Here is a 20573-nt window from a genome sequence, read left to right as displayed (position 1 = left end):
GAGGGAGAGGAGGAAGAGGGAGAGGAGGAAGAGGGAGAGGAGGAAGAGGGAGAGGAGGAAGAGGGAGAGGAGGAAGAGGGAGAGGAGGAAGAGGGAAAAAGAAGAAATCTCGTTTTTCATCTATCTTCAAATAAGTTGCATATGCCAAAGATTTCTTCTAAACATTTCATCATTGACATCATTAGCATCCATGTTTGTTTATGGCTTTCTTCTTTTCAGTAAAATTATCCAGATTGAAAGGTATAAGTTTTAAATGTGCCCTTCAATGATTTCCAACAGATGCCAGCCTTTAGAAACCAAAGTGTGAGCTAAATATTCCCTTTAGTTCGCTATAAGGGAAACTCAACACAGTGGTAACAAAAGAAAAAGCCTCATGCTAAGAATTTAGCAATATAGCAGTCTCCACTTCTGACATAAGCAATGCCTTGTGTAGCTTTTAGAGTGGAAGAGTACTAACTCATTACACAGTTCTTGTGTGTTAAGCACCTCTTGTGTGGTCAGTACAAACTGAGCACTTTACAAGCCAGCAATGGCTCCTTTACTCCCCCATGGTAAGCTTAAAGGGCATGCATTACACTTGGATCCTTTCAAAGATGTGAAAATTGCAGCCTAAAGATATTCAGTAACAGCCTGGGAGATCACATGGCTGGTTTCTCACTGTTGCAGTTAATTTCTCTTCTATAAACCTGCTGAAGAGTTTAATGTTTCTCAAGTAGAGTTTTCTCATCCTGGACCATTCCTCTATCTAGATAGAGATAATCCGAAGGTGGCACTGAACAGGCTAGTCTGAGAACACCAGAGCACTGAGGAGAAGTGTATCAGTGTATGTTACAAATTAGCAGATGGTAAAATCAACCAGTGTTTAAAGATTGGAAGCAGATGATCTGGCTCAGACTCAGAACCTCAATCATATCAATATGGAAGCATGGTTTATGTGCTCAAAATGCAATCAAGCCACCAAATGATTAGTACCCCTTCCAGTCTTTTACTAAGACCAAGGAACTCCCAGATAGTCCCCTTACTCATACTCAATATTAACTGAGTGAGTACTATTAAGTGTAGCAAGTACTCCGAGTACCTACAGAAGCTGTTCAGTCATACCAAAAGCCCAGAGTAGGAACAGACATGCATCCCTCCTATGGAGGAGATACTGCTGTACCAGGTCCAAAGGACATGCTTCTTTAAAACACAACATTCATCATTATTTCATAGTAGCTACTAATGTTTTGAGCATATAGCAGATGCCAGTGATGGTTCTCTTAGTCTATCCGTCAAGAGTAAATGGGTAAACCCCATTGCACAGCAAAGGGTTAAAAGTAACACGGCTATCCAATGAACAGATGTACTTTCCTAGAGTCAGACCGTCTTCATTCTGCTGACTAGGGTACTCTCTGTATGGTACCATTATCATCTTGATTGCACAGGCCTGAATCAAAGGCCAAGAGGTATTGCACTAGCTTACTAGAGACTGATTGCCCTCAGGGCCCCTCTAGCCAGCTCTGCTGCCTCACCTCCTAAGAGCCACCTTTGTTACATGGAACATAAGGAGCTGAACTGACACTGAGCCCCAACTAGTCTGCCTGTAAAAAAGGCACTCTCACATCAGGACGCCACTTTCCTTCATTTTTTAGTATGACTCTTGTCCCACCCCCATCACAAGGCAAATATGAAATTGGTGCTGAGCTAATATATGTAAATAATTAGCACGGTTTTGGGTAAAATACCTGTCCTTTCTCACTGCTCACACAACATCAATGCACTGGTTAAAACACAAAGTCAGTCACAACACTTCTACTTACCTGCCAAAGTGTTGAGCCTGGTATGCAGAACCTGCATCACCTCTTAGGCTTATACTTTGGCCTCATTTCTCTGTACTCTGTGTTGTATACTTAACACACACACACTCCCACACACACTGTTTACACTGACTGAAGTGTGAACATATTATAACTCCTTCAATTGTTCCCTACCTTACAATGTTTGCCCCCAATTGTGTTTGCCATATTTTAAAGATGCTAAGCCCATGTTTACTAACAACAACCTTGCATATCATTATGCCACTCAGTTTTCTCATACTATGCGAGAGCGGCTTTATCACTGCTAAAATTCAAAGTCCAATAATTCTACTTGTAAAATAGTAAGTTGTTACGGGGCAAGTGCAGATTGGCTGCAGTAGCTCAAATCAAAGGCTGGTGACGATGTTCACTGGATAGACCAATTCATGATGTCTTTGTGAATTGGTCCATGAAGATGCGAACTTTTCAAGGAGTTGAAAATGAAGCTTTAAATAGTTTTCTGAAAAGTTACTATAAGTAATATGAATGGGTGTCCTGCTCCGGAAATACCTCATTTACATGATTTACTTAGTAGCAAGGGCATTCATTCAACAAATATCTGTTCTAAAACTACCCGATGTAGGACACCATGACAGTCCATGTGCTGTGTGAGAACACACCAGTCACTTAACTGCTTTAAAACTCTGTGCATAAACCTCATCTTAAAAGTTATTTGGAGGATGAAATGACTAAATATGTCGAGGGTGTCAGAACAGTCACATGGTGTTAAGAACTCAGTCAATTCAGCTTGTAATTTTTCCTTTCAAAAATCTCACTTATTGACCAATGCAATAACAATATTGGTAAACAGTTCAGATTTTGTTTCATTCTACAGGGGAAAAAAATGTCCCTAATATCTATTATGGAGAATACAAAAACATCATCCCTTCTCTGTGGAATGCAGGCTGAGCTCACTACCTTTTTTTTTGGGGGGGGGGGGTCATGAAATAAAACTAAAAGCAAGGAAGGAAGGAAGGAAGGAAGGAAGGAAGGAAGGAAGGAAAAGAAAGGAAGAAATGAAAGAGAAAGAAAGAAAGAAAGAAAGAAAGAAAGAAAGAAAGAAAGAAAGAGAGATCTACAAAGCCAGCAAATTGCCACAAACATAATCATAATAAATTTTCACTTATAAGCATTTGAAGTCCTACTAAAATTGCATATGAATCCTTGGTCAGCTTTTCTTAAATCAGATTCCTTCATTGTAAAGCTGGAATCTGCCAACCACTGAGTAGAATTAAAGGAGAGGTAACCTTTATCCCTTCATGGTGCTCACCACCAAGGCATCCTGGGACCGTATAAGAAATCAGGAATCACTTAAAACAGGCATCGACTTGCCTGAAAGTTCATGTCTTCCTTGAAGGAACCAGAGTTTTCTCCCAGAAGGCAAAATGTTTTGAGGCAAATACACCTTTGCTCATACAGAAGAGCCAGGGTAGAGATGGCACAGAGCTCTCCTTCTCTATTAGCAACCAAAGTGCTGAACACAGTCTGAATTTAGGCACTAATTACCTAGCAGCTGAGGTGCCAGGAACCCTGGGCCTACTTCAGCACCAACCATTGGAATGCCTGGGTTTACTACAATTACTACAATAGGGCTGGTTTACTAACAGATGACAGGTGAAAACAGACTGTCCTCCAACCGGTCCACACATGCCGCCCATTTAATCCTCTCAGTTAAACCATTCTCTCTTCCAACTTCTTATAGCTTCTAACCATCCATGGCTGATTCTCAAAGCCAAAAGAAATGGGACCATCCACATCACTATCCACTGAAAAGTATTTCCTGAAGTAGAAGGTATTTACTCTGAGCAGTAGCAGAAATGTTTTCTGAATTTCACAAATGTGCATATGATGATGACTATTGTAATGAAAAGCAGAAATGATTCTCCTTCTTCTTTTCATCTCAAAGACGCTTAAAGTGAGCAGGGGCTGGCTGACAGCATTATAATTAAGTCAAAAGCTTTGAAAACTAGTTAGAGACAGCTCCCCCAAAGTTAAGCAATTGAAGCAATATGTGGGGCATGTGTGGACACAGAAAAAGTCTCACACACCAGATCGCAGGCATAACTAGCCTAGGCTGTCACCGTACCATGAAGTCCACTTTCTATCAAAGTAGCTGCCCTCGGCTCCTATGCAGTCCGTAGTACCCTGCTCAGTGACATCCTCCATGTTGGGGGCCCTAGCATGGTTGGTGGCCCAGACACTTAGGATGAAGGTATTGAGAGAGATGTTTGTAGATGAGGAAGAACAAACATTCCAAAAAACCTGGGCTTTCGATTCTGCCCAGAGCTCTTTAGACACCAGTGCAGATTCCAGTGGTACCCATTACAAGTTATGTGCCTTGAAACTTGGCGTTTAACGTTTTACAGCTTTCTTTGTAAAACAGGAATCATACCATAGAAGTGACTATTATTTACATATGGCCTAGCAGTTAATATTAATAGACACAGTAAGTTTTTGCTCACGAAGTTCCAAATATGCCACAAGGTTTGCATTACATGCTCATGGCAAGCCTAAAGTGAGATCTGTTGCTTTCCTCATCGCTCTGATGAGAAAACAGAGTCACATGGCAGCTCATCTGCCACAGCTCCTCCAGCTGGCTCACAATGCAACTCGGGTTCAAACCCACCCTCTTAACCTTCCTCCTGGCCAGTTCCAGGAATTTTCTGAAGATTTAATAAAACAAAATGTGGCAGTCAGTGCAATGACCAACAAATTATTCTTAAACAGCTGTTGGCATTATTAACAGACTTGTGAGAATTATTGCCGTGTATATAAAACATAGCAAATATTTAACTCTGACTAATAATTTTATTCCTTCATGGGTTTTGCTTTAGAGTAATTTCTAAGAATCCAATTTTGTGGCCATCGACAAAACCCTAAAAATGTTATTTAGGAATGCCTTTCCTTGCTGTGTCCTTAATCTCCCAGAAACTGAATTATGTGTAGAACATAAACAGGAGTAATATTAGATTAACATGTTTCTATTGACATCAGAATATTCAACCACAGATATACAAATCTTGCCATTAAAAAGCAGCCTCAGACCCTAACAGTACACATTCACTTTGTGGAGAAATTTCCTGTAAACAAGATTGAGTACAGATACTCTCATCAGCCAGAAATCTAGTTCAAATAATTTGCTAGTGTTCTAAACTTTGTAGAAATTACAAAATTGCTTTAAAATAGATTCTGGTAACATAGATGTGGATAAATGTATCAACCTACTGCCTAAAATATGCAAAACACAATTGAAATAGTTTTAAATGTAGGCAATTTGGCCACCTAATTCAAGACCACAATCTTGGAAATCTGATACACCAATTCAAAATTACTATTTGAATTACTGTAGGAATTCCTGCAATGAATGGTAGAGAAGTCCAGCTACATTGGCTTTTACATCACTTAAAAACTGCAAATTTCACATCTGAGCTTTGCTCAACCTCCCCCACCCCCATTTTGTTTTGTTTTTTGCCTTTTCCTAGCCCCCATACAAACCAAAAATAAACACTCAGATTGGCAATATGGAATTCATCAATCTCAAACTTCTGCGACATTAAGACAATGAGAAAAAATAAAGATGTTTAAAAAAAAGACTGCTAAAAAAAAAAAACCCTGCTTTGCAAACAAAGCTCTAATTAGGTGTGTAAATACAAATCCCTTTACTGCTATGGCTCTGAGTCCTTCACAAAGAAAGTAGTTTGCAAAAACTTCTCACACCATGAATATCAACACAAGGCTTTGTGTACTGCAAGCCTGAGCACCTGCCCATACCAGAAAGCCTCCCTTTCTTTCACATTGGACACTTAGCTACTCAACTAACTTTATCCAAAAGCTGATTTCTTTAAAATTTTGCTCTCAAAATAACAGTAGATAAGTCATATAAATTTAGCCAAAGCCAACTGTAATCTACATGGAAGGTTTGCTGATCGTTTAATTAATTTTGATTCAGCTGGGACTATTTTCATTTAAATATCTTTCATGGTTTGTGTGTATGTGTGTGTGTACTGAGAACTGAGTATTTGCTATGGGTGAAGGGAAGTGATATTTGAATGTCTCTAATAAGAAATGTCTTTCCCATTGTACCTTAGAAGACATTCAGAAGATTAGGGGAGAAGGTTCAGGATAATAGGTTGGCTTTTAACCATTCCCTAGTGTCTCCGGCATTAAGCTGGTCAACAGTAACTGAACTATTCATTGACTCCCTTGAAAACCTGTGTCTTTCAACAGAGCTTTCCCACTGGCAGTCAAGCAAGCATCCTCTGATGCTTACCACTAGGTAACTACATTTACCTATTTGTGTTCTACATCTCAAAGGTTTAGAAGCTGGGTAACACCGGCTGTGAGTTGCAACAAGAACCAGAGATATTGGCATAAAAAAAAAATGCCAGGAGCTAAAGTTTTCAAACATGCAACAAGCAACTATTCTAACTCAAGAACACTGTGTTTAGAAAACTAAAAAGCACAGCTCTTGAGCCTGGAGCTTGGGTGTTTCTGTCCTTATCCTTGGTGTGAACCATGAAAAAAGGCACTGGCCTAGGAGCAGAGAGCTACAAGCTCGGAGTCCTACAATAATTTGGCAGCAGACTTCAGAAGAAACTTAATATTCTCTGCTTCTCCATTTATTTCCTTCTTGTTTGTTCTTAGATGAAGCTATGGTTATTCATAGAGGAGGTTTTCTGTTTTCTTAGCCTCATGATATGAACAAGTGGTGGCAGGAAGTTTAGAAACTGGCTCTGAGTTAGAGAAGACAACCCATGTACATTCAGCCAAAGCCAACTGTAGATGACATAGAAGTTCGGCTGATCATTACATTAATTGCAATTGAACTGGTACTATTTTCAGTTAGGTTTCTGGGAAGTCATTTAATACCTGTTGTGGTATGTACATGTGTGTGTGTGTGATGTATGTGGGTATGTGTGTGTGTGTGTATGTGTATACAGAGTACTGAAGTATTTACTATGGAGTGATGGGAGGTATTATTTTAACGACTAGTTTGGTTTTTAAAAATAATTTATTTAATTTTATGTGCATTGGTATGAGTTACAGACAGTTGTGCACTGCTCAGTGGGTGCTAGGAGATGAACCATGGTCCTTTGGAAGAACAGGCAGTTCTCCTAACCACTGAACCATCTCGCTAGCCCCTTAATGGCTAGTTGTAATGAATTTCTTTCTTTCCTTCCTGATCCTCTAATTCACCAATAAACACTTCAGATATTAAACTAAATCATATCCCGAAGAGGGAATAGGAAAATCTATAATGACTCTATCCCAGGGAAGTTTGCCAGATGTTAATAAATTTACTAATTTTAAGCACAGTTCCTATGGCGGCGGCCGAGAAATGAAACAGGAATAGGATGGAACAGAAAAGGAGCGTGATAAACTGATTCACAAACTTAATAATCTAGAACATTGTGATATGTCTGGAACTAAAGTCATATAACAGATCATAAGTAAAATTCATGTCCATAACCTTAAGCTCTATGCTAAGAAAATGCTCTAAATTTTCCAGTAAACTGACAAAAATATTCCTTTACCGCTCTGCATAATTTACAGTGAGAGCTTCTATCTTTGCTTCTGATCCTACAACATCCCGCCATCCATAGCTTTTGTCAGCACACTAGTAAAGAAAACCTGAAGGCAGGGTTCCGTGAATAGTTACACACTCCTTTGAAACTGGGCCTGGAAAGTTCATCTCCAAGACCTACACAGTCGAGCTGTTTTGGTGTTTTTAATTCATTGAGACAGGATCTCTTGCAGTCCATGCTGGTCTCAAACCCACTTCCATGATTGAAGCTCTCTTTGAACTCCTGATTGATCCTCCTGTCTCCAGCTTCCTAGTGCCGGGGCTGGAGCTCATCATCCAAGTGTGCACAGTTAACTTTGTTGTTGTTGTTTGTTTTGTTTCTTTTAGTATAAGAAATTACCTCTACGAACCAGGGGTAGTGATGCATGCTTTAATTCCAGCACACAGGAGGCAAAGAGGCAGATGGAGATCTTTGAGCCCAAGCCCCGCCTGTTCTATATAGTGAATTTCAGGACAGTCAGAGTTACATAGTGAAACCATGTCTCAAAAAAAAATCAAAGAAGAAAAATGAATGAATGAATGAATGAATGAATGAATGAATGAATGACAGAAAGTAGGAAGGGAAGAACTTATTTCTAACTATCTCACAAACTGAATGTTTCAAAAGCAATCATAAAAATTATCTAGAATGTTTAATTATTCCAAGCTAATTTGAATTATGTAAAAATTTTTACAAAATAAAATATATTCATGAATATGGATGGGATATCAAGGTATGAAACATAAATATTTAGAAATATGTTGGTGCTCCATATTTTCTTTAAAATCAAACCACATCTCATTCCCACAAACAATCTAAGGCAACACCTTGCAGATACATGGACTCTACTTAAACAGAAGCCGGCTTGTCAGCAACACATTGAAAAGATAAGAATTTCTTGCTTCTATTTCCCTATAGAGTATACAAAGAGTTATTATTTTTAATTTCTTCTCCCCATATAAATTAGTAAATCTTATGAGGCAAAATAGTTTAACAGGCTTAGTCCTCCTTGCTTATGTGGCTATCTTTTTTTTTTTTAACATGACTGTGATAGGTTTGTACCTATGACCTCTGCCTGGCTACGTAGTACCCTGACAATCTACGGGGCCCAGCTGAGGCGGACCCCCCAGTGGGCTTGTCTGTGCTCTCAGGCTTTTAAATCTGAAGACAGATTTAAGCAAGAGATGAAAAAGGACCTGCTTTTACTGAATAAACTCTATACGTGCTACTTATACATTAAAATTGTTTCTGTGTAAATTTCAGTTCGGCGATTGACATGAAGGGGAAGGTGCTTTCTCCAGAGATTCACTGGCTTGCTAACTCAGCACAAAGCTTCTCCTTTACACAACTCATAAACACCGAGCAGGAACATACTTACTTGTAAAGAAAGCCAGAGAATAGTTGTAGATAAAAGAAATTACTGTTGGCATAAAAACCAAGACATAACTGAAAACTCTGAAATAAATGATTTCTGTGCTTTGTTATGAATTTCTTAGCTTTTCAAATTTATAAGGCTTTCCCCAATACCTACTCAAATACTGCACCTAAATGATATTCACATAGTTTACAAAATATAATTAATTATGCTTATGGTTATTTTTAAAAACCTGAGAAAAAAGATCATGTCGATTGGGGAACTGATTGTGTAAAGGTTTGTCTATAAATGGAATCCTAACACATGACCCATTAAACTTCTAATAAAACTTACTTAATGAATCCATCACTATCCTGAGGCTTAATAACAAATACATGAGCACCAGTATCAGGGAAGACTTTTTCCACAGGCTCCAGCTGAAATAAACGTAACACAATGTGCCGCATATCCTCCCATACAAACCTTTGATATTTTGAATGAAATATATATGGATTGAAGTAGATATGTCTATTTACATACAATTTATATGAACATTCATATGTACTAATTATACTAAAATAATTGTAACACTATGTTTAAAGTAGTCTAGTCAATCTCCAAGAAAGTGAATACATGTTATGCATACTGGCCAAATAGGCTTACATACTTCGTAGGTATTAAGTTTTATTTTTTTCTTGTTTATACTACAGTGGCCAAAGCCACAGGCATACTAGACACAAAAACTGCTTCACTAATTTAAGAAGTAGTCCAGTTCAGTGTTGACATTTTAAAACATTTGGTTGTGTTTGCTAACAAAACAGAAAATAAAATGAAATAATTCCAAATTTTCAGTAGTCATATAACAAAATGACGTAAAGTAATACCATGATGGGTATTTACATACCAACAAGAAGAAACATATTCAAATTTAAAAGTATTATGTGTATACACATGCATAGATTTCAATACATATGTGTATATATGTCTTAGGCTAAAACCAGTCTATGAAATGTGATAATCCAGTAATATGGGAGTCCAATTAAAGGGGAACACAGATTAAGGCAAATTACTTAGAATCGAAGGAACAGTCTGGTGGATCTGAGGGCAGGGCTCACAGGCAGGCAGAGAGCAAGTCAGGAAGAAGCAAGGGCAGAGCAACAGAGATGGACTCACCTTCGGTGCCATTGGGAGTCATGGAAGTACTATTTATGTGAGAGCTATCGAGTTTGGGACCACTGGGGGATTCGCTACTACCACTCAGTCGGCTATGCGGGCTGGTTAGATCCTGCATTTCCATAGACCTAAAGACAAGAAGCTTTCCGTTTGACAAATGTACCAAATTCATAACACCACTATTTAATGTGCTAACGACTTGACACCTCCTTTGAAACACAGGCGCACAAAAGTCCCATTGTATCTATTTTCTTAGACTGGTAATAGTTCACCTTGCATCTGACTCTAGTCCTTTTGTCACGTGTGTTATTAAAAGGCATCTCTCATCCTGTGTAGCCAAAGTTTCACATGCAGCTTTTAAAATCTTTTCCCCCTCTTGTATAATAGAAGTCATAAGCTAATGTCAGATGGTGACATTTTAATGTTCAGAGGGAAACATGCAGTCATATTTATATGAAAACAAAACCCCCCAGAGCATTAATTTCCTAAAAGAAAAAGCAAATACATAAACACATGGAATAGAAATAAATCACTATTCTGTACAATCTGTTTTATCTAATAAATTAGCACTGGGCACTCCCTTTATAATTTAACACCCAGTTGTTATTTAATGGGTCTCCAAACCAAATAAAACACTTGAAACCTCCTGCCCAGTGACAGGGAGTGAGACTGTCCTGATGCACATGTTTACTCTGGCTTACTACTTAATTGTTCCTCTGTTTCCCTTGAAACAAATGCAGCATTAAAACACTATGATGTCGGCTCACTTATTTGCTTTGTGGATTACATACACCATAGCCAATTGAAAATGGATAAGTCCAGCAGCTTAGGCAGTCCGTGGACCATTAGCACTCCGAGTACCTCAGCTGTCACTTACGGGGGGAAAATGGCAATTCTATGCAATGCTATAATTTTTGCATTTTCACCATATTTAAAACAGGTCAATGCCACGCAGATGGTCTTAAGTCTTCCATTTACTTCTGCTATAGGAGCACACAGCAAGGAGTCATCTTGGCAATTTCAGAACTCATATGTACCGCTCTTGTTCATGAACAGTGAGACTACTTAAAGTCACTAGATACTTAGAGACAGCTCCACTTTCTGACAGCACAAACTTTTGAAGTCTAACGCCCATTCACTATATCCTAAAATTATATATTTTTTCTAAGGAATAATAATCAGGGGGTGTGGGAGTTAGTGTTGCACATAGACTGTTGATATTATTTGCTCCTCACTCCACCTGGGTCACTGTAACTGAGAGGCTACACTGGAAGTGACTGTTGGACATCAGCTGTAAAAGAGATTTTACATGAGCCATTTTACATCCTCAAAGCATCTGAATTCAAACAAGAAATTATTTCAAATCCAGTGATTCCTAATTAATTATCATTCCACATTCAGTTTTCCTAACAGACAGCAACCGCCTCAAATCAAGACTCTCATGCCTTTCCCACATACATAATTATTTTTCACAAGTGCACCCATGTATTCATGTGTACACACATACACAAACACAGATTGTTAAGTCCTTCCCAACCCAGCCTGTTGCTATTAATAGAAATAATTAAGAAATATTAGATAAAAATAGATCTGGGTCACAGAAAGGTAAACTCAAAAAATGTTGAATATCAACAAAATCCTTACCTGCAACTTGAGGAAGGAGCAACATCGGAACTGGTGTGAGGTGTCTGCACCTGTGGCCAGGGGTAGAAAATCAGAGGTGGCTGTTAACTGTGCGTCACTGTCAGCTCTTAATTACATGGAGCACATGGCTGAGCCCCACAATGCTCACGTTTAACCAAAAGAGAAAAGGGAGGATACTGCAGCCAGGAAAGGCATAGTGTCTTTAAGTGGAGGGCTCAACTGTTGTTTCTTCCTGCAGGTCTATCCTCCTCCCCTCCCCTTGTCAGGAGGGGAAGGCAGTCAAATGACGGGCTCGTGATTCATCACTGGCCTATGACAGCTGCAAACGGGATTACCCCTCCCCCAGTCAACACGCAAAGCAATCTCGGCCCAGCAGCTTGGAAAAGGTGGTTGGGAAGAAAAAAAAAAGCTATTAACAAATAAGTATGTTTAACAGCAGCAGCAGTTGAGGCAATAATCCCCCAGCATCCTCAGGTCTTCAGCTCTAGCCAGCTGAACTAGAGCTCCCCCCCCAACCTCCTTAGCCTCCTTGATGTTTCTTATCCTTATCACAGTGGTTTTCTCCCAGTTACCTATTTGTCATTTAACATTTAATGAAACAGCTTCGGGCAAAGCTGTGGTCAAGAAACAAGGCAAAGGCAGGCTTTCATACCCAAAGTCCCAGCCAGTGCTCAGCAATGTACTCCTTTAACTACGCCAAGGTAAAAGCCAATGAGTGAGTACTTTTATTCAGCTAAGCTGGACAACATGAAAGTGTGTGTGTGTGTGTGTGTGTGTGTGTATGTGTGTGTGCTTGCACGCTCGTGAGCGTGTGTCCCATCCGTTAGACTGAAGTACATTGCATATTTGAGTACTTAATTCACCAGCCCAGTCAGCCTGCATGCTTAGTTTGTTTCCAGATAAATTAGAATTGAGGAATTTTACTGCACAGCTCCACTAATTCAAAGTAGGACTAGCCATTGCTCTTCAGAGGCAGTTGTGAAGGGCCAGCAGGTAATGAGGTTCAGGTGAGCCAGGCTGCTGCCCGCTTGCAAGCTCCCACCAATGCTTGGGCAGACAGGAAGGAATACTGCCTAACTTCTGAAATGGCATAGAACTCCAAATCTTTGATGTACGTTTTCATTCAACCTGAACTGACATCAATTAAGGCTGCAGAACAAAGATGAGATCTGAAACGTCTCAAATGACATAAAGTTATCCACCTAAACATCTTCTGTGGAGTCCTGCTAGTTTTTAATTATGATTTATGAAATTAAGAAACACGACCTTTCTAGCAAGAATAAAGCATCATTAAGCTCTAACGTCTTGGGATAATGTTACTCGGAACTTCTAGGTATGCATTTTTTACGTGCAGGACAAAAACAATTCTTTAAGACGTTTGAGTAATTGAAGTTACCAAGTGCTAACTTTAATGACTGCAGATGGCCATTATTTGATGACAGTTTTCCGTCATTTTTTTAAATTAATGTTCTCATGCAAGATTAAATGGTTTTCTTTAGAAACTGCAGCAATATATCTGAAGGATAAAATTCTCCTACTTTTATACACATGGAATAAATTATAGGTGAGAACGGATTTCATTTTAAGAACTCTCCTGGCTTAATTACATAAGAGTGCGTCAAAGCATACTCACTGCTTAATGCTAAAATATATCCTCACTGTAAAATCAGCCAGAACACTTAATCTTGAAAATAGAACTTTTATTTCATTGTAAACTTTTAAAGTTTCATTGTATTTACAGCTGAAGTTTAAAAATCTACCATTTCTCAGTTTGGCAAAAACATCAAATTTGGTAATAATAATAAATAATAATAATAATAAAAGCAAAGAACTTACAAATGAGAATATTCTAACAAATTTTGTTATTGAAAAAAAAAAGGCACTTAAGAATGAATTTCTTTTCTGCTGGCAGCCTAGCTTCTACTGTACTTCCAGAGAGCAGTTTTTGAAAAGTCTGTACTCACGACCTTCCTCTCATTAAGTGTACTTCAGATATATTCTTTTGTGTCTCAAGGATTATTTAAACCATGTGTTGTGTGTTACTGTATTTAAAAATGACTCTTTAATCAAAATAACTTTAAAACAACTAATCCTCACTTAGGCTGGTCAGCTGAACCCACATCGTGGTCCAGGAAAAATAAATCTACTCTCAAGAATGCGAATGCAGACAACAATTAGACACAGATGTGAGTGAAATTAGTTACAGTTTACAAAATGCTACACTTCACATGCTTTTAGTTTTTTATGTGCAGTGCAAGGTTACAGTGTGGTAGGGTAACGTCCTTCCTCTTCCAATGGCTTATCTAAAAAGCACACCTCTTTCTGATGGCTGGACATTTCCTCCCGTATTTGAAAATGTCTGCATAAGCTTTTTGTTTTCTCATTTAAAGCTCTAAGACCAAAGCGTGTTTCAAAAAAAAAAATCAATGAAGGATATTTTCATTCAAGATAGGGGAGTTTGTGGTTTTTAAAATAGTTCTGCTAGGTACCCAGTACGCCTACTTGTTTTATCTGTAAAGTTAATATAATTCTGTTATCTTCTAATCTGCTATTTTTAATGCCAATACTCTCAGGAATGCAAAATTAATACACATTTTATTATGAATGATCATCTCCTAGCACAACAAAGTCATTCACTTTCATGCCTTTAAAAACCCCTTCATATAGAAGCCACACAGTTGAGCATGCTGCCAGACATGTGAAAGAGAAAGGAAGATAGCAGCTCCTGAGAATTAAACCAAGACTCCTACACTAGGAACTGTGACTTCTGATTAGTTAATGAGGTCTTTCAAGTTTGCCTTTTTTCTAATTAAATGTATAATTCTTCACAGATGTAACTTTTGTTGATGTTCAATTTGTCTCCCTCATTTTGTTAAACCTCACATAGTACTTCGTCAATCCATTGACTAGCCACATTAAATCTGCTAATACTATGCTCTTCAACCCCAGAAATTATTTCCAGAAGGCAAACGTGCTCTGAGAGATCATCAAACAAGACTTAAGGTACACATTTTATCACACTTTCCCTACCACAGAGCTCAGGATACAGAACAAAATTCATGACTTTTGCCCTGTTTATTATACTTTGCTAAATCACCAATCAAAAGCATCTGACAGAAGATCATGTATGAAGCCAAAAGTTAATAACGTTCTGTGCAGAGTAAACTGCAAATGGAAAGAGAGTCTAACTCCCAGCAGCACGGAGCAAATAAAATGAAGGGACTTGTCTAAATTATGGTGTTTCCATTGGGCGTTTTTACTTGCTAGAAACAATTTTTACAAAATGACTATAATTTAAAACTTTTTTCAAACTGAAAATAAATTTTCAAAGTGAAAGTAGTGAACATACATGTAGGTAGAGCTGGCAGGCAAGCTGGGTTTTTGTCTGACACAGATCAACCTGTGTGCTCCCCAATTTGAAAGACAATGGTCATTTTCTAATCAGAATGTATTTTATAGGGGCAAAGAGTGCATTCAGCATAAGGCTGCTGTTTCCACAGAATACAATCTTGCTACAGTTTTCTTCTGTTCGAATTTCCAGGTTGTAATACAAACCCCAAGTCTTAAAAATAAAACCTCACCCTAAACTGGGAAAGAACTTCTAAGGAGAGGTAAATGTTTGTCACATGTTAACACTTCATTTTCTTATCAAAGCTTTCATTAACTAAATGCTCAAATGCTATCAATATTATCTAAATATAATATTCTATATTGCTTTTTGTATTATCTCCTCTAAAGAAACCGAGAAAACATAATCCTTCTGAAACCAAAACCAAACAAGTGTTTGGAACACATCATTCCTGTCTTCAGCTTTAAAAAGGAAAGGACTGTTTTCAAAATCAGCATTTATTGACAATGTTGACTGAAATACTTTTGGTTATCTGATAAAAGAGATTTTGTTCCCACTGCAAGGACCTCTTTTCTTCCCATTGTATTCTTAGGAAATACATTTTCACACTCCAATGGAAATTTTCTTTTTCAAAAAATCATTTATCATGCCTGTGAAACTCACAGAGCAGCTGACTTCATTTGGCACTTAAAAGCTGAACTGAACGGTGGCTCAATTAGACTTCTATGTCTGTCACCACAAAGAGTTTTCAAAGGCTTAAAATCCATGGCTGCTTACTTACTTACTAAACACTTTGGGCCTTAGAGGAACTCAAGCATCGAGAAAGTCAAATATCAAATGTTTGATCATATGAAAGCATGACTATTCCTGTGTGCATGTCCCCAAACTCTAAACAGAGGAGGGAACGACTTTCACAAGCATAAAATAAAACCTTCTTTGAAAGACATTAGAAAGCCAACTTCAAACCTATACAGCTGTACACCATGATTCACAGCTAACAAGTTTCTATATCCCTGGCCGTCTTAAGAAATGAAACTTAAAAAACATTTGTCTAAACTCAATGACAGTTCACAATGTATTGAATTCTTGCAAACATGCTTAAATGTCTTCAAAACTCCTCCCAAGAGTGCAAGGCTATGAGTTGTTAGCAATTCAAACGCTGATTTTGAAGGGCAGTGCTTTGCACGAATATTCAAAAGTTTCAAAATCTGGAGTTTAGCTCCCAAGTGCACTCAGATCACAAAAGGGGCCAGAGAGGGACGAATACACTAAGGGGCCAAAGGCTTATTGCATTGCATACTGAAGATGAGCCCGCTTAAAAAAGTATTTGATAAATTTGCTTTGGAAAAAAAAAAGGCGTCCTTCTTGAAAACACGGTTATCAGTTGGTTGTTTATCTGTTGAGTTTTCCGTCGGAAACCTTTCCTCGTTTATCAACCTAGCCGCAGAAAAAGTCATCCGTGTAATATATACCGCTAAGTATACCTTTCCTATCTATTCATCTATGTATGGATATAACCCCGCTCAAGACCACTCAATAATATTCTGGGGCTAGTGCAGCGATTAAGAAAAGATATGAAATAATCCCCAGTCTGAGAATATTACCTACTGTTCTACTTATTTATAAAGATCAGAACAAAAGTAGTTAATTTGCAATGATCCTTTAATGATCCCAATGGCTCCGATCATTTGGAAGGTAAAAATTACACTTTTACGACGGAACCCCGTGGCTACTAAAGTCCCAGGAACAAAGTGTTACCGTTTTCCCCAAGCCACAGTGCTTTTTTTCTTTGAAAACAAACCAAAACACTAATAAAAGCGCTCCGGTTATCTCGGGCTTTGCCCGCTGGACAGTTGTTCTTGATCATAACAATTTCTCAAACACCAGCTTGTACTTACAGCGCTCACATCTGCCGCCTCCGCCGGTTTCGTGTGCTCCTTGGAGTTTTCTACGTTAGCAGACCTCCATTCCTGACATAGTTTGGCTGCTGGGCAGGAACGCGGGGACCCAGGAGCTCTCAGTGGCGCTGTGGCGTGGCTGGCAGCGGAGCGCGGAGGCCGGGGATTGCCCGGCTCCCGGGGACTGCGCCCGGGCGCTGCTGCAGTCTCGGGCTGCCGAGCGACTGAGCGCGATCGTCTTCCCCAGGAAGGACCCCGCCACAGCGCACCGCCACAGGAAGGCTTCCAGTCGGAAGTGGCCCTGCACACTCGCTACCTCGCCGCAAGCTCGGAGCCATCAGCTCGCCGCGGTCTGTTTGGGAACGGCTTTGCGCCCCAGCGAACAGCAGCGGCAGATAGCATCTGAGACGCCTAGACAAAGAAACGGCACAATCTCATCCACCCCCCCCCCCACTCCCGATTTGTTTGCGCAGCCTTGTAGGTCTGCCCACGAAGCCTCGGGGCTTTTTGTTTTGTTTTGTTTTTGCAACGAAAACCACAGCTAGTCTCTTGTCCTAACCTTATTGGTTTAAATGCAACAATTGAGAGGAGCAGAGCTTGATCTGATTCAACCTCGCTGCTTTTTAAAAAAATTTATTATGTAAATGACGCGCCCCATGATATCTGAATAAACAGCTGTGGGGGAAGAACTTGTGGGAACCTCTGTCAACACACACACACACATCCCCCCGCGCCAGTAGCTCCCAATTAAAATCTTTGGGGAGTAGTTGCATGTTATCTTTTACACTTTTTCAGTATTTTTTTTTGAGGACCCGAAACTTAGAAGAACGGATACTTTTCACACTTCTTCCCTAACGTACCTACCTACTTACAGGTCTGGAGAAGATTTAAAAAAAAAACTGTTTCTGCGAAGCCGAGGGAGAATGGGCAAACGTGTTAGCTATTAGCAGCTTAACAATGAAAGCCTGGTTGAGGATTCTGCAAGGGTTGCTAGGAGGCCAAGGGCTTCAGTTCTTTGGCTAGGACCCAGATAATATTTCACCATTAACATTTTTAAATGGATTTTGAGAAGAGATTCGTTTAGTCTGGAACTTGCTTTGCAACTTATCCTTTTAAAAACTCATAACTTTAATCAATTCAGAATCTATGAGTTAGGTGGTTGATAACACCTAGAAGCTGAGCTTCAGTTAGGAAACTATGTTTTATCCAAGTCAGGGGCTTAGCCATTATGATGATTTGGAATCTTGAAAGAATGCATCTCCTTATATGGATTAATATCTTGTCTGTCCTATATCACAGTTTAAATGCAAATGCAAACACTCACTCTGAAATAAAGTCTGTATACTAATTTTTAAAAGGCACTTTTATTATTACCAGTATTTCTATTCTATGTACTCTTTTTATCTGAAAAAAAAAGTTCCCTTTCTTTTAATTTCTCACCTTGGTATGAACATTTTTTTTAAATCACAATAACTTCCATCAACTAATAAAGGAGATAGATGGATCTTACCTTAGCTCTGCTGATTAGAAAATGAAAGCACCATCCAGATGATGCAAACACAACCCAACTAAATGGTTCTAAGGACCAAAATTCCATACAGGCGTTCTCTCTTCTTCCCTCGAAAGGATGCCAGTCTAAATTCCTTGCTGAAGGAGCATTTTGTCAAACCTAAGACAGCTTAAACTGCGAACTCACCTAGAATTTCATCTTGTGTGGTACCAGCAAGGAATCATGGGCTAGGCATCTACCATATTTGGGAAGCCAGGGCAGAAAACAGTTGATTGCTATTGGATCATATATGCAGCAGAAATCGAGTTCTGTTACCATCTACAGCACTCTCACAGTCTAGAAGAATCCGTTATTCAACATACCAAAGTGCGTGTGCATGAAAAACAGTCTGTTATGGAGTTTTCTACTGTAGTTAGGTAAAATCTAATGCTACATTAGTTCTATAAATCCATAAAAGATTATATTAGAGAATCCAGAATGTGCAGACTATGTGAAGTCGAAGTGGCAGAAATACCATGCCAGCTTTACATACAAGTAACTTGCCTATGTTACAGTCAAATTTATCATATTACATGCACTTTTGTAATGAAATTCAATAATTTTTATTTAAATAACCAAACAAAATACCTTCAAAGAAATGACTCATGTAATTATGAATAAATTTAGGAAAGATATGATGAATTTAATGTGACCACTAATGGATATAATATAGCTCATACCTCATAATTATGTAACACACGGCTTAGTCACTGGTTAGGAGAAATAGTCATGTGCATATTTACCACTCTTAAATAGTTTCCTTTATCTTAAGAAAAACTAAATGTATTAAAAAGAATCACATGTTTACCTATAAATTTTGTCTGGTTACAAACTCTATATTCCAAATATATAGTAATTATTCCATATGCAGCTTGAATCTAAAATAAGATATTCTATGATAAATAACCAAAAGGTAATATTATGAGATTTTCGTCAACTATAATTATATAACTTGATCATATACCACAAAGAACCAAACTATTTCCTAAATCAGCCCTAGAGCTTACAAAAAGCTGAGGAAAGTTTGCTGGAAAGTTCAGTCTGAATGGGACGTTTGAATACCCTAACAGAGATGCAAAGATCTTTTATATAATACTCTTACCACCAAGCAGGTTTTATCAGCCTGGGCAGCTCTTGCCTGGATATGCTCCCACTTAGACAGCAGACGTCTGCCATTTTCATAAACGTTTCCAGTACTTTTAGATTAGGACAGAATTTTAAATAAAGATGTGCTCAGAAAAATCAACAAATGTCCTTAGACAAGGTCAAATGCAAGAGAGTCCTTGCAACAATACAAGGGACCATTTTCTCCACCTATAGGAGCAAACAGCTAATTAACTACATCTACATAAGAAATGCTGAGAAAATCAGGCCAGGACACTGTAAGGGACTCTCCTTCCACTCCAGTAATGACAGCGGATTGTTTGAAGGGCTGTGAAGATTCCAGTAAAAGATGTCTTCTCCTCCTATTCCTGCTTACCCTGATGGATTAAACACTCATGCTACCCTGGGAAAACCCTTTCCCTAATTTCTCTGTACATGCAACTCTTAAGAGATGACTGTTTCTCAGGAGGCATGGCAGTGAGTTTCATAATTTAATTAGCACTTTAAAGACAGATGCCTTTTCTCCCAAAGCAAAGTGACTACTGTCCCCCCTCACAGGATTAAAATCAGCAATATGAGAATATACAGTGTTTCACAAATTTAAACTGTTGGAAGTACAATGGAAAAGAAAGTATCACAAAATACCATAGTCAACTCCCCCTGCTTCCTGGTATGCTTGCCTTTCTTTTGCTCTGGACCATGGCACTAGAGTGCTAGCTTCTTTGTAGCCCCCTTTTGGGGTGGGGGGTAACTGAGTAGTTAGGCAGTAAGGGTTGCTGCTCTGTGGACTGGTCTCTTCCATGGCATGTGCTTTCCCCACTGGCATGAAATCTACAGTGAGGGTCCTGCTCCCAAGTACCCTTCAGTTGAAACACAACCAAGAAAAACATCCTCTATTTATTTTAAGAATGATATTAAATCCACCAAGCAAAATGTCTACCAACATTTACTAAATGCTTTCCATTCAAACTCCAACATGAATAGCTTTTAACAGTAAATTTAAGGAGGCAATTACTAACTATTAGCTGTACCATGGAAACTTATTTTCATAAATAATATAGACTTCGTACCAACACAATATGAAAATAGAACCCATTTCCTGA

At 38.7% G+C, this 20573-nt stretch overlaps 1 protein-coding gene across 7 annotated transcripts in view; it reads right to left on the bottom strand.

The window, feature by feature from the left end:
- The window catches only part of Eya1 (EYA transcriptional coactivator and phosphatase 1), a 144077-nt gene extending 126690 nt beyond the window's left edge, over nucleotides 1-17387 (bottom strand). For 2 of the 7 annotated variants that reach the window (XM_028769336.1, XM_028769347.1), the window contains exons 1-3: nucleotides 16818-17387; nucleotides 11571-11620; nucleotides 9927-10054 (exon numbers count right to left, since the gene is read on the bottom strand). In XM_028769336.1, coding sequence (XP_028625169.1) covers nucleotides 9927-10050 — 124 coding nt within the window. In that variant the 5' untranslated portion in view covers nucleotides 10051-10054; nucleotides 11571-11620; nucleotides 16818-17387. The remainder of the gene's footprint in view (nucleotides 1-9926; nucleotides 10055-11570; nucleotides 11621-16817) is intronic. The other 5 variants (XM_028769330.1, XM_028769310.1, XM_028769337.1 and 2 more) reach the window with 3 other exon arrangements.
- Nucleotides 17388-20573: the final 3186 nt, after the last annotated feature.

This window comes from Grammomys surdaster, unplaced genomic scaffold (genome assembly GCF_004785775.1).
Source record: "Grammomys surdaster isolate TR1022 unplaced genomic scaffold, NIH_TR_1.0 64, whole genome shotgun sequence".
Lineage (NCBI taxonomy): Eukaryota > Metazoa > Chordata > Mammalia > Rodentia > Muridae > Grammomys > Grammomys surdaster.
The sequence above is the reverse complement of the archived record's forward strand: the minus strand, read 5'-3'. Positions and strand labels throughout refer to the sequence as shown.